At 44.5% G+C, this 13,098-nt stretch overlaps 2 protein-coding genes across 9 annotated transcripts in view; one reads left to right on the top strand and one right to left on the bottom strand.

Moving 5' to 3' along the window:
• Positions 1–13,098, bottom strand: part of LOC143942631 (NACHT, LRR and PYD domains-containing protein 12-like) — a 1,996,551-nt gene that overhangs the window by 1,273,177 nt on the left and 710,276 nt on the right. The gene's annotated exons all lie outside the window — the stretch shown is intronic.
• The window catches only part of LOC143942632 (NACHT, LRR and PYD domains-containing protein 12-like), a 305,905-nt gene that overhangs the window by 203,862 nt on the left and 88,945 nt on the right, over positions 1–13,098 (top strand). The window contains exon 7 of one of the 8 annotated variants that reach the window (XM_077463996.1): positions 8,651–8,882. The exons of the other annotated variants lie outside the window; for them this stretch is intronic. Within the exon in view, the coding sequence (XP_077320122.1) occupies positions 8,651–8,756 (106 nt within the window). The 3' untranslated portion in view covers positions 8,757–8,882. Of the gene's footprint in view, positions 1–8,650; positions 8,883–13,098 lie in introns of those variants that run through there. 8 annotated transcript variants of the gene reach the window in all.

Raw genomic sequence — 13,098 nt, forward strand, 5'->3', positions numbered from 1 at the left:
TGCTGTCAGTTGTAGGAGATTGTGCGTGCTGTCTGCGTGCCCTGACTGCAGTATACACCATTATATCCACCTACATAGCTAGCTATATTGCTCTTTTGTAATAGAGCTTGCAGTCAGTTGTAGGAGATTCTGTGTGCCCTGACCGCAGTATACACCGTTATATCCACCTATATAGCTAGCTATATTGCTCTTTTGTAATAGAGCTTGCAGTCAGTTGTAGGAGATTGTGTGTGCTGTCTGCGTGCCCTGACCGCAGTATACACCGTTATATCCACCTACATAGCTAGCTATATTGCTCTTTTGTAATAGAGCTTGCAGTCAGTAGAAGGAGATTGTGCATGTTGTCTGCATGCCCTGACTGCAGTATACACCGTTATAGCCACCTGTATAGCTCTTCTCTAATTGAGCCATCTGCAGGAGTTAGTGGGTGTTGTGTGCCTCCAGCACAATATACACTACCCAATTGCTGGTTTTCTCATCTCCCTTCAGGCCATTACCATGTCTGGAAGGCCAACAAGGAGAGGCAGACAGGCGCAAGCCGATAAAAGAGGGCAATCAGGCTCTGCGTCTAGAGACAACAGTGCTGGTAGTGGACGCGGTACATCGTCATCATCAGCACGTGGCCATGGGACACGCTTGTCCTTTTTTTCGGCAGCTGGACATGTTGAGCCGCAACATGCCAAAGACTTGGTAGAGTGGATGACCAAGCCCTCTTTATCCTCCTCATCCTCTATCACCCAGGCTCAGGGTACTAGCAAAGCAGCTGCCAACGCATTGTCTTCCCTCCTCTCAATGTCATTATCAGTGACTCCTTCCCTAGACCCACCACGTCCTCCTGAGGAGTTGGGTACATGCTCCAGGAGGATGCCCAGTGTTTTGTAGGCTCTGATGATGATACTCAGCTATAGGAAGGCAGAAGCGTGAGCTCAGAGAGAGGGGATGCTCAAGAAGGACAGCAATCTGGCAGTCATGTTCCACAAGCTGCAGCATACTGCCAGGTTTGCTCCAGTGATGAAGAGGGAAGGGATGATGAGGGCACTGACTCCACGTGGGTGCCTGGTAGGAGAGAGGAGGAGGCGCATGTCTAACGAGGCAGGATGCCCTCCAGGGGCCCGCTTAGGGGCAGCACACCGACTGAATCACACCACAGAGCTCCGCCTGTGCAGGGCGCTGCCTCTGCGTGTTATTCTAAAAGTTCTTTGGTGTGGGCCTTTTTTGAGACTGCTATTTGCAACATATGTCTCAAGCGTATCTCGCGTGGCCAAAACATCAACCGCTTGGGCACCACATGCTTGACCAGACATATGTTGACCTGCCATGCAGCTCGTTGGCAAGCGTACCTCAAAGACCCACACCAAAGAACAAAGCAGACCTCTCCTTGCTCCTCATCAGCTGGCATCTCCAACCCCACTAGACCTTCAGTCCTCTCTGAAACCTGCTCTGAGAGGAATGAAGGTGTAGAATTAGGTGTGTCACAGCCAAGTGCTTCCGGGCACTCTGCTAGCAGTACACCCACATCCGATTATAGCAGGCAAATGTCCCTGCCCCAGCTGCTGGACCGTCGAAAGAAGTTCACTCCCAGCCATCCACATGCCCAGCGGTTGAATGCTAGCTTGGCTAAATTGCTAGCACTTCAACTGCTGCCTTTTCAGTTGGTAGACTCGGCCCCCTTCCGTGAGTTTGTACAATGTGCAGTTCCTCAGTGGCAGGTCCCCAAAAGCCACTTTTTCTCACGGAAGGCGATTCCGGCTCTCTACTGGCATGTAGAAGGCAATGTCCTTGGCTCGCTGGACAGGGCGGTCAGTGGTAAGGTGCATGTTACAGCTGACTCATGGTCCAGCAGGCATGGACAGTGACGTTACCTGTCTTTCACGGCCCATTGGGTCACTCTTCTGGCAGCTGGGAAGGATGCAGGACAAGGTGCAGTAGTGTTGGAGGTTGTTGCACCACCACGCCTCCAAAATTCTACTATTGGTTGTGACACACCTCTCTCCTCCACCCCTCCTCTTCTTCCTCCATGGCCTCTTCCAGTGCTCTGTCCTCAGAACCAGCGGTGCTCCGTAGGTGTTCCAGGGGCTATGCAAGTACGCAGGCAAAACGATGCCATGCTGTGCTTGCGCTGGTTTGTTTGGGGGACAGGAGCCACACTGGGGCAGATATTTTGTCAGCTCTGCAGGGGTAGGCCGAGAGGTGGTTGTTGCCATGCCAGCTTAAGCCAGGAATGGTGGTTTGCGACAATGGCACCAACCTCCTCTCCACCCTCCGACAGGGACAACTGACCCATGTGCCCTGTGTGGCTCACGTCCTTAACCTGGTGGTGCAGCGGTTCTTTGGCAGGTACCCGGGCTTACAGGATGTCCTGAAGCAGGCCAGGAAAGTCTGTGTGCATTTCCGCCGATAATTTAATGCCTGTGCTCGGCTGACAGAGCTCCAAAAGGAGTTGAACCTGCCCAAGAACCTCCTTATATGTGACATGCCCACCAGGTGGAACTCAACGTTGGCCATGCTGCAGCGGCTGCACACGCAGCAGAGGGCTATCAATGAGTACCTGTGCGACTACGGCACCAAGACAGGGTCAGGGGAGCTCGGTTTTTTCTCACCATGCCAGTGGGGAAGGATCAGGGATGCATGCACTGTTCTGTCACCATTTGAGGAGGCCACAAGGATGGTGAGCAGTGACAGTGCATGCATCAGTGACACTGTACCTCTTGTCCACCTCTTGGAGCATACGCTGCGTGGAATAATGGACAGGGCACTTGAGGCAAAACAGAGGACCCCTTTATCCAGACCGTGTTCCTGCTGTGCCACCCATCACACAGGAAGAGGAGGAGGAGGAGGATGATCGTGTCAGCATGGAGGTGGAGGCTGGCAATCAGCATCAGTAGCAGCAGCAGTCTTGTTGGGATGATTTACAGTCCCAAGAAACCCGTGGACTTGTAAGTGGCTGGGAGGAGGTAGCTGCGGATCATGTTGTCCTTAGTGACCCAGAGGACTCCGGACCGAATGCCTCAGCTAACCTACGCTGCATGGCCTCCCTGATCCTGCAAAGCCTGCAGAAGGATCCTCGTATTTTTCTAAGCAAGGAGAGGGACCATTACTGGCTGGCCACTCTCCTTGATCTACGGTACAAGGGTAAGGTTTGCCGACCTTATCTTGCTGTCGCAGAGGGAGCAGAGGATGAGACATCTCCCGGAGGCCTTGCAGAAAGGTCTGTGCAACGCATTCCCAGAGACTGGGAGGTTACAAACTCCTGGTCCTGGACAACGTGCTGCTGAGGTATCGGTCAGAAGGAGCGGTGGAGAAGGTGGCCGTCTGACCGATGCATTCAGACAATTTTTTAGTCGGCAGTCCCAAGGTATGATCGGTTCCAGCAACCATCGCAAGCATCTGATTTACATGGTGCAGGAATACCTAGGGGCAAGGTCAGACTTGGACACCTTTCCCACCGAAAATCCTCTTGCTTACTGGGTCTTGAGGATGGATCACTGGCCAGAGCTTGCACAGTATGCAATTGAGCTACTGGCCTGTCCTGCACCCAGCGTCCTTTTGGAACGCACCTTCAGTGCTGCTGGTGGCTTTGTCACCGATCACAGGATGCGCCTGTCCACCGACTCAGTTAATCGACTGACCTTCATCAAGATTAATCAGTCTTGGATCACCCACAGCTACCAAGCACCTGAAGCTGATCTAACCGAATATTTTTTTTGAAATATCACATCCCTTCAAGACTGCCTATGCTGATGCTGAGTGACTGTCCTGTTATGTTGATTGTCTATCCTCTTCCTCCTCCGCTGATATGTTGGAAGAACATTTTTGGTTCTGGGTGATGCCACCAGCCCAATTTTTCAGCCCCTGTTTAACAGGGGGGTTTAATTACAATTTATGATGCAATGCTTTGCAGCAGGGCTTATTCCTGCACCACAACTAGAGTATATGGGAGAGGTTGCAGTGTAGTGGCACCAGTACCAGCAGCCCAATTTTTCAGCCCCTGTTTAACAGGGGCATGTAATTACAATTCTTGATATATTTCACAGGAGGGCCCATTCCTGTGCCCATCCAGAATAACTGTGAGGACTTATAGTGCTTTGGCACCAGCACCACAACCACCAAAGGTCAATTTTTCTACCACTGTTCAACAATGGCATGTAATTACAATTCTTGATATAATCGTTCACAGGAGGGCGCTCCAGCGCCCACCAAGAGTCACTTTGAGGGCTTACAATGTTGTGGCAACACCAACACCTTGTTCCGCCTTTTCTGCAGAGCATATAGGGCAGGCCCCTACTTTCAAACATCCAACTTACAAACGTCTCCTACTTGCAAACGGAAGGAGACAACAGGAAGTGAGATGAAAAAAGACGGACGGCAAAACAAATTATATAGGGGTGATAACCCTTCCCTATGTTTTTCAAAAAGCTTAAAAATAGATTTTTTGACCGGAGCTACACTTTAACCCTTTCATGACTAAGCCTATTTTTGGAATTTGGTGTTTACAAGTTAAAATCCATATTTTTTGCTAGAAAATTACTTGGAACCCCCAAACATTATTTATATTTTTTTAGCAGAGACTCTAGAGAATAAAACAGCGATTGTTGCAATATTTTATGTCACACGGTATTTGCGCAGCGGTGTTTTAAACGCAACTTTTTGGGAAAAGGGACACTTACATGAATTAAAAAAACAAAACGTAAAATTAGCCCAATTTTTTTGCATAATATGAAAGATAATGTTACGCTGAGTAAATAGATACCAGACATGTCACACTTTATAATTGCACGCACTCGTGGATTGATGACAAAGTACGGTACCTAAAAAATCTCAATAGGCGACGCTTTAATTTTTTTTTTTACGGTTACCAGGTTAGCGTTGCAGAGGAGGTCTAGTGCTAGAATTATTGCTCTCGCTTTGACGATCGCGGCTATACCTCACATGTGTGATTTGAACACCGTTTACATATGCGGGCGCGACTTCCGTATGCATTTTCTTTGCTTTGCGAGCTCGTGGGGACGGCGGGCGCTTTAAAATTTTTTATTTTTTTATTTTATTTATTTGAAAATTAATAAATTGTTTTTTTTTAAAAATTGATCACTTTTATTGCTGTCACAAGGAATGTAAACATCCCTTGTGACAGTAATAGGTGGTGACAGGTACTCTTTATGGAGGGATCAGACCCCCCATCCCTCCTTTACACTTCAATTTATTCAGATCGCCGAAAACGGCGATTCTGAATACCGTATATATTTTTAAAACCGGCGCCATTGGCAGCCGAGTAAACGGGAAGTGGCGTCATGACGTCATTTCCGTGTTTACGATTAGGATACTGGAACGAAGCCGATTACGGCTTTGTTCCAGTTCCTCCCCGGCAGCCGGAAGTGCCGGATCTTGAATCAGTGCTCCCGATCGAGCGGGAGCACCGGTAACAGCGGCGGGAGGGGGGGATGTCCCCTCCCGCTCCTCCAGCATAACAGCCAAGCGGCTTTTAGCCACTTCGGTTGTTATGGCTGGATAGCCAATCGCCTGCTGAATAAAACGGTACCGGGATGATGCCTGCAGGTGCGGGCATCATCCCGGTATACCCCCGGAAGCCGAGTACGCACATCTGCGTACGCTTGGCGGGAAGGGGTTAAAAATGTACCAGTTCAAAATTACAAACAGATTCTATTTAACACAACAAATCTACACAGTCCCTGTCTTGTTTGAACCGCCTGTATACTGCTGTTCTGAGTATATAGGGCCTGGGGGCCCCACGTTTTTCCTTTTTTTAATATGGGTACGGGGTTCCCCTTAATATCCGTACAAGACCCAAAGGGGCTGGTAATGGGCAGGGGGGCTACCCATGCCATTTTCTCAATGATTTTTATCCATATTGCCGGGATCAGATATTACATTAAAAACGCAAGCAGTTTGAAATGACTTTTTTTTCCGTTAAATGTCATTTTGCGCAGGGACTGTTCTAAACACGGGAAACACGTGGCACTTCACAGGCATACTACAGACACCCCCCAGGCACGATATTTAAAGGAATATTTCACTTTTTTTTCACTTTAATCGTCATTAAAATCAGTGCTCCCGCCAAACGGACATTTTTAAAAACATTTTAGGCATTGACCCATGTCCCCTGGGGCAGGAGACAGGTCTCCAAACCCTTTTTAGGACAGTATCTTGCATATTAGCCATTAAAATTAGCACTTTTTATTTCAAACGTTCGAGTTCCATAGACTTCAATGGGGTTCTAACGTTCGTACGAATTTTCGGTCCGTTCGAAAGTTCTGGTGCGAACCGAACTGGGGGGTGTTCGGCTCATCCCTAGTCAAAGGTGTCCGTTTATGAAGCAGTGAAAAGCTGCGATCCCCAGGATCGCCTCTGATCCATAAACAGTTTATGAAACAGAGATAATTTGGGGTGAACAAGTTTGAACATGTTCTCCCACTGATTATCTCCGCACACTGAGAATCCTCATTGACTGACATAGCAATGGCCAGTTTATGAAGCTGCGATATCTGTGGTTCACTGGTGATCTGAGTCAGAATTCACCTCCCCGATTCACCATCACAGAGGTGGAGAATCAGGGAGTGAAGAGAGAATCCCGGGGGAACTGAGGAGGAAGGAGGAAGATTATTAACATCCTTATACCTCGTTCAGACCCCCAACACTGTAACCATGTCCCCATTTATTTGTATACAATACATATATATATATATATATATATATATATATATATATATATATATATATATATATATATATATAGTGTGTGTAGATATTAGAGGTCGACCGATATATCGGCCGATATTTGCCGTTTTTTAATTAATCGGCACCGGCCGATTGAGCTGATAAAAAGGCCAATTTAGAACAGCGCGACTTGGAAATTACTTCTGTAATAGAAGTCAGTGTAAGTTGCCTGAGTCTTCATAGAAATTACTTTCCTCCTCTCTGGGCAGTCTGCCGAGAAAAGAGCAAAAAGATACAATGTTTACACTTGAATGAATGAACTCATCTCTGTGTGTAAAGTTCTGTTTAACCATTTAAAGCAGGGATATGCAATTAGTGGACCTGTTGCAGAACTACAAGTCCCATGAGGCCTAGCAAGACTGACAGCCACAGGCATGACACCCAGAGGCAGGAGGCATGATGGGACTTGTAGTTTTGCAACAGCTGGAGGTCCGCTAATTGCATATCCCTGATTTAAAGACTAAATCTTTTCTGACACTTGTTCCTTACAAGTAAGTCCTGTATTTTCTGCCAGAAAATCACTTAGACCCCCAAAAAATTATATATATATATTTAGCAGAGATCCTAGGAAATAAAATAGTGGTTGTTGCAACATTTTATGTCACACGGCATTTGCGCATAGGTTTTTGGGGGAAAAAAAATGCACTAAATTATTTAAAAAAATAAAAATAAAAAAAATAAAACCTAAAACAGTAAAGTTAGCCAATTTTTTTTCGTCCAAAAGTTTTGACTATCTGCTTTTATTTTATAGGCTGCTTTCACACTGGAGTGGGCAGGCGTTGATGGTAAAATGCTGCTAGTTTTATCAGCGCTTTACCATCATTTTAGCGATGCTATTCGGCTGCTAGTGGGGCGCATATAACCCAGCTAGCGGCTGAAGAAGAGGTTAAATGCGCCCATGAAGCACCGCTGCCAAATCGCATTGCATTTGCTTTGGCAGTGGTGCCCATTAATATCAATGGGCAGGAGTGGTGGAGGAGCGGTATACACCACTCCAAACGTGCTGCTTGCAGGACTTTTTTTTTTAACATCCTGCCAGCGCATCGCCTCCGTGTGAAAGCACTCTGTCCTTCACACAAACTGCAGGGGAGCCGTTTTGCAGGCACTTTACAGGCGCTATTTTTAGCCCAAAAGCGCCTTAAAAAAATGTCCCAGTTGGAAAGGTGTCTGTTTTTTTTATGTTAGGTTTAGGTTAGGTTTTATGAGATGAAGGGGGATAAAAAATAAAATAAAATAAAATAAATCGGCCTAACATATCGGCCGCCATGATTTCTAAATATTGGCATCGGCCAGAGAAAAACCCATATCGGTCGATCTCTAGTATATACATGTGTATATATAACGTGTGTGTGTGTGTATATATATGTATATGTGTATATATATATATATATATATATACTGTATATATATATATAATGTATATGTGTGTAGGGGGACTCGTTAATAATTTATCACTGCTTAATAAACTGACATCTCAGTGTTTCTGTGAATTTCTGGTACTATAATCTCGTAAAGTCTCACGAGATCCCAGTATCCGGGGCTATTCTCCACTGTTTCAAGCGTTTGTAGATCTCTTCACTCCTCCGAAGGTGAATCAAACTACTCCGCTTCATAAACAGGCACACAGAGGAGAAAGATGTCCTCTGTGAATGCTGGAGAATGAAGCAGTGAATAGATTTCACTGCTTCATAAACGGACACCAAAGTCTGGGCAGTCTGCCAAGTTTTAAAACATTCTATCAGTGTGTCAGGGCTGGCTTATCCCTTCCTCCTCTGGGCTGGCCACTCAGCTGTTGGCTAATTGCCAGTCTTTTCTCTCTCTTCAGTTACCAGCTGTTTCCGATGATGCTCATCTGGCCTGCCTATATATGTCTTCCAGCTCATTTCTCCTTTGCCTTCATGTTTGGTCACATCACTAGGAACCATCTCCTGCTGTTGTTTCAAGACTGGCTTGCTAACATCCCTCCTGGCTTCCATCCTGCTTGCAGTTGCTCTCCGTGGATCCCTGACGTCTGGACTGGCTGATTACCCGATCTGGTTTATGAACTTTGGACTGGCTGACTACCCAATCTGGCTACTGGACTCTGGCTTGCTTGACTACGCTTTTTCCTATTTATCTTTTTATTAATAAACAAGTGTGATTAGATTGTGCTTCTGTCTGTTTCATGGTTCCTGACACAGTGGAATGTTAAGTCTAAACATTGTATTCATTTGTCTTTTACATCAAAGGAATAGACTTCTGTATGTAAATTAGGAATGTTTAATCACTTAAACACTAAGAGCCGGTTCACACAGTGGCAACCTGGGATCCGACTTCAAGTCGCCCCAAGTTGTGCGGTTGAGAAAATCAATGGAAGTGTACACTACTTCAGAAAAGGTTCCTGTACGACTTCAATCCGACTTCTAGACAACTTATACCCATTGATTTCAATGGAAGTTTTCTAGGCAAACCCCTCCCTCCCACAGAGCTGATTATTATTTGACTGGCCACTGGCAAAGTCCCCTGTCCTGGAGGCAACTTCAGGTTGCCTTGTAAGTTGCCTCAAGTCACGCTGTGATTCATACTCAAGTCATGTCCAAGTTGCCTCCAAAAGTCACGCTGGAAGCCCTGATGCCTCTGTGTGAACCTGCCCTAAACCTTTTTCTGACAGTTGTGGTTTTCAAGTTAAAATTTTTTGCTAGAAATGGCTAGACATTACTTAGAACCCCCAAACATTATATATTATATATATATATATATATATATATATATATATATATATATATATATATATATATATATATATATATATTTTAGTAGAGACCCTAGAGAATAAAATGGTGGTTGTTGAAATTTTTTTTATATATTAAAACTTTTAAATATTTATTGAAGTACTTGAGTACTTTTAAATTACTTTTTTCCTTTAGAAATATAATTTTGCTATAATTCGGACTGTTGACAACATGGGAAACATGCACCACTTTACAGGCATACTATAGACACCCCCAGGTATGAAATCTAAAGGAATATTTTACTGTTATTGTTTCACTTTAAGCATTATTAAAATCACTGCTCCCAAAAAATGGGCATTTTTAAAAAATTTTTTGCATGGATACGTGTCCCATGGGGCAGGACCCAGGTCCCTAAACACATTTTATGACAATACCATGCATATAAGCCTTAAAAATTAGCACTTTTGATTTCTCCCACAGACTTTTAAAGGGTGTTCCGCGACTGTCAAATTTGCCACTTACACCCCAAATTGTTCGATATTCGGCGAATACCCGTGGTTTGAGTCAAACTTACGTTTTACTCAAACATCGGGCTCATCTCTGCTATTAAATATTTGATCAAAAATTGTAATTACATGCCCCTGTTAACCACTTAACAACGGGCCCATAGCCGGCTACAGGGCGGTTGTTTAACTCTGGGAGGCCGTCATATGACGTCCTCCCAGAATTCCGCTCTTGCGCGCCCCCTGGGGCGCGCACTTGAGAGCATCCGTGCATCACGGATCACGGTAAACGCCCGCTCATCGCGGTCGTTTACCACGTGATCGCTCTGTCAAATGATCGGTACAGCTGAGGGGGAAGAGATCGGTGTCAGCAGCGCTGTGGGCTGCATCTGCAGTGCCCACATTGTTGCTCACCGAAATTTAACCCCTCAATTCCCTGCCATTACTCTGCATTACTCTGCAATACCCTGTATTACTCTGCAATACCCTGCATTACTCTGCAATACTCTGCATTACTCTGCATTACTTTGCATTACTTTGCAATACTCTGCATTACTCTGCATTACTCTGCAATACCCTGCAATACTCTGCAACACTCTGCAATACCCTGCAACACTCTGCAATGCTCTGCAAAACCCGCCAATACCCTGCAACACTCTGCAACACCCGCCAATACCCTGCAACACTCTGCATTGCTCTTCAACACCTGCCAATACCCTGCAACACTTGCCAATACCCTGCAACACTCTGCAATGCTTTGCAACACCCGCCAATACCCTGCAACACTCTGCAATGCTCTGCAACACCCACCAATACCCTGCAACACTCTGCAATGCTCTGCAACACCCGCCAATACCCTGCAACACTCTGCAATGCTCTGCAACACCCGCCAATATCCTGCAATGCTCTGCAACGCAATACTCTGCAACGCCATACTCTGAGATACCCAGCCATACTCGGAGATACCCTGCAATACCCAGCCATAGACATCCCCCCCTCCCGCCACCCTCCGGTGCTTCTACCGACTCGCCAATACGATCAAAGCCAGAATCTTTATTTTTATTTTTTTCAGGCTTCCCAGCCTAGAGGTGAGATGTGGGGTCTTATTGACCACATATCTCACTGTAAAGAGGACCTGTCATGCCATATTCCTATTACAAGGGATGTTTACATTCCTTGTAATAGGAATAAAAGTGATCAAAAAATTTATTTTTGGGGAAAAAAATGTCAAACTAAAATAAATAAAGTAAAATGAACAATATATATATATATTTTTTTTAAAGCGCCCCTGTCCCCATGTGCTCGCATGCAGAAGCGAACGCATACGTAAGTCCCGCCCACATATGAAAACGGTGTTCAAACCACACATGTGAGGTATCACTGTGAACGTTAGAGCGAGAGCAATAATTCTAGCCCTAGACCTCCTCTGTAACTCAAAACATGTAACCTGTAAAAAAAAAAAATCGTCGCCTATGGGGATTTTTAAGTAGCAACGTTTGGCGCCATTCCACGAGCGTGTGCAATTTTGAAGAGTGACATGTTAGGTATCTATTTACTCGGTGTAACTTCATCTTTCACATTATGCAAAAATTGGGCTAACTTTACAGTGTTTTTTTTTAAGCACAAAACAGTTTTTTTTCCAAAAAAAAGCATTCAAAAAATTGCTGCGCAAATACCATGTGAGATAAAAAGTTGCAACGACCACCATTGTATTCTCCAGGGTGTTTGCTGAAAAAATATATATAATGTTTTGGGGTTCTATGTAATTTTCTAGCAAATAAATGATGATTTTTACATGTAAGAGAGAAATGTCAGAATTGTCCTGGGTGCTCCAGAACGCCTGATGGCGCTCCCTGCATGTTAGGCCTCTGTATGTGGCCACACTGTGTAAAAGTCTCACACATGTGGTATCATCGTACTCAGGAGTAATAGCAGAATGTGTTTTGGGGTGTAATTTGTAGTATGCATATGCTGTGTGTGATAAATAAACTGATAATATGACAATTTTGTGAAAAAAAAAAAAAGTTAAAAAAATCTTTTTTTTGCAAAAAATTCTGGGAAAAAATGACAACTTCAAAAAACTCATCATGCCTCTTACTAAATACCTTGGAATGTCTTCTTTCCAAAAAGGGGTCATTTGGGGGGTATTTGTACTTTTCTGGCATGTTAGGGTCTCAAGAATTGAAATAGGCCGTCAGTACTTCAGGTGTGATCAATTTTCAGATATTGGCACCATAGCTTGTGGACTCTATAACTTTCACAAAGACCAAATAATATCCACCAATTTGTACTTATTTTTACCAAAGATATGTAGTAGTATAAATTTTGGCCAAAATTTATGAAGAAAAAATTACTAATCTGCTAATAAATTGTATAACAGAAACAAAGAAAAATTCATTTTTTTACAGAATTTTCTGTATTTTTTCTTTTATAGCACAAAAAATAAAAAAACGAGCGGTGATTAAATACCACCAAAAGAAAGCTCCATTTGTGTGAAAAAAAGGACAAAAATTTCATATAGATCCAGTGTTGCATGACTGAGTAATTGTCATTCAAAATGTGAGAGCACCGAAAGCTGAAAATTGGTCTGGTTATTAAGGGTGTTTAAGTGCCCAGTGGTCAAGTGGTTAAACAGGGGCAGAAAAATTGGGCCTTTAGGCAGTGGTGGTGGTGCCCTGAACCAAAAATTTTCTTAGAAGTAATCATCATGAAGATTGAGGAGGAATAGGATAATCACTCAGCATATGCAGTCTTCAAGGGATCCCACATCCATAGAAAAATCAATCGGGTACATTAGCATCAGGTGCTTGGTAGCTGGTGATCCAAGACCTGATTCATTTTTATGAATGTGAGCCAATCAACAGAATCTGTGGACAGGTGCACTCTGTGATAGGTTATAAAGCCTCCAGCAAGCACTGAATGTGTGTTCAGAAAGAACGCTGGATTCAGGACAGGCATGTAGCTCAATTGCATATTGAGCAAGCTCTGGCCAGTGGTCCATCCTCAAGGCCCAATAACCCAGCGGATGTTCTGGTGGAAAGGTCTCCAAGTCTGATCTTGCCCCTATATATTCCTGTACCATGTAATTCAGATGCTGGTGATGGTTGCTGGAACCGATCAGACCATGGTGCCGAGGACTGAAGAATTGTCTG

This window comes from Lithobates pipiens, unplaced genomic scaffold (assembly GCF_037356315.1).
Source record: "Lithobates pipiens isolate NorthernLeopardFrog02 unplaced genomic scaffold, aLitPip1_a1.2 Scaffold_30, whole genome shotgun sequence".
Lineage (NCBI taxonomy): Eukaryota > Metazoa > Chordata > Amphibia > Anura > Ranidae > Lithobates > Lithobates pipiens.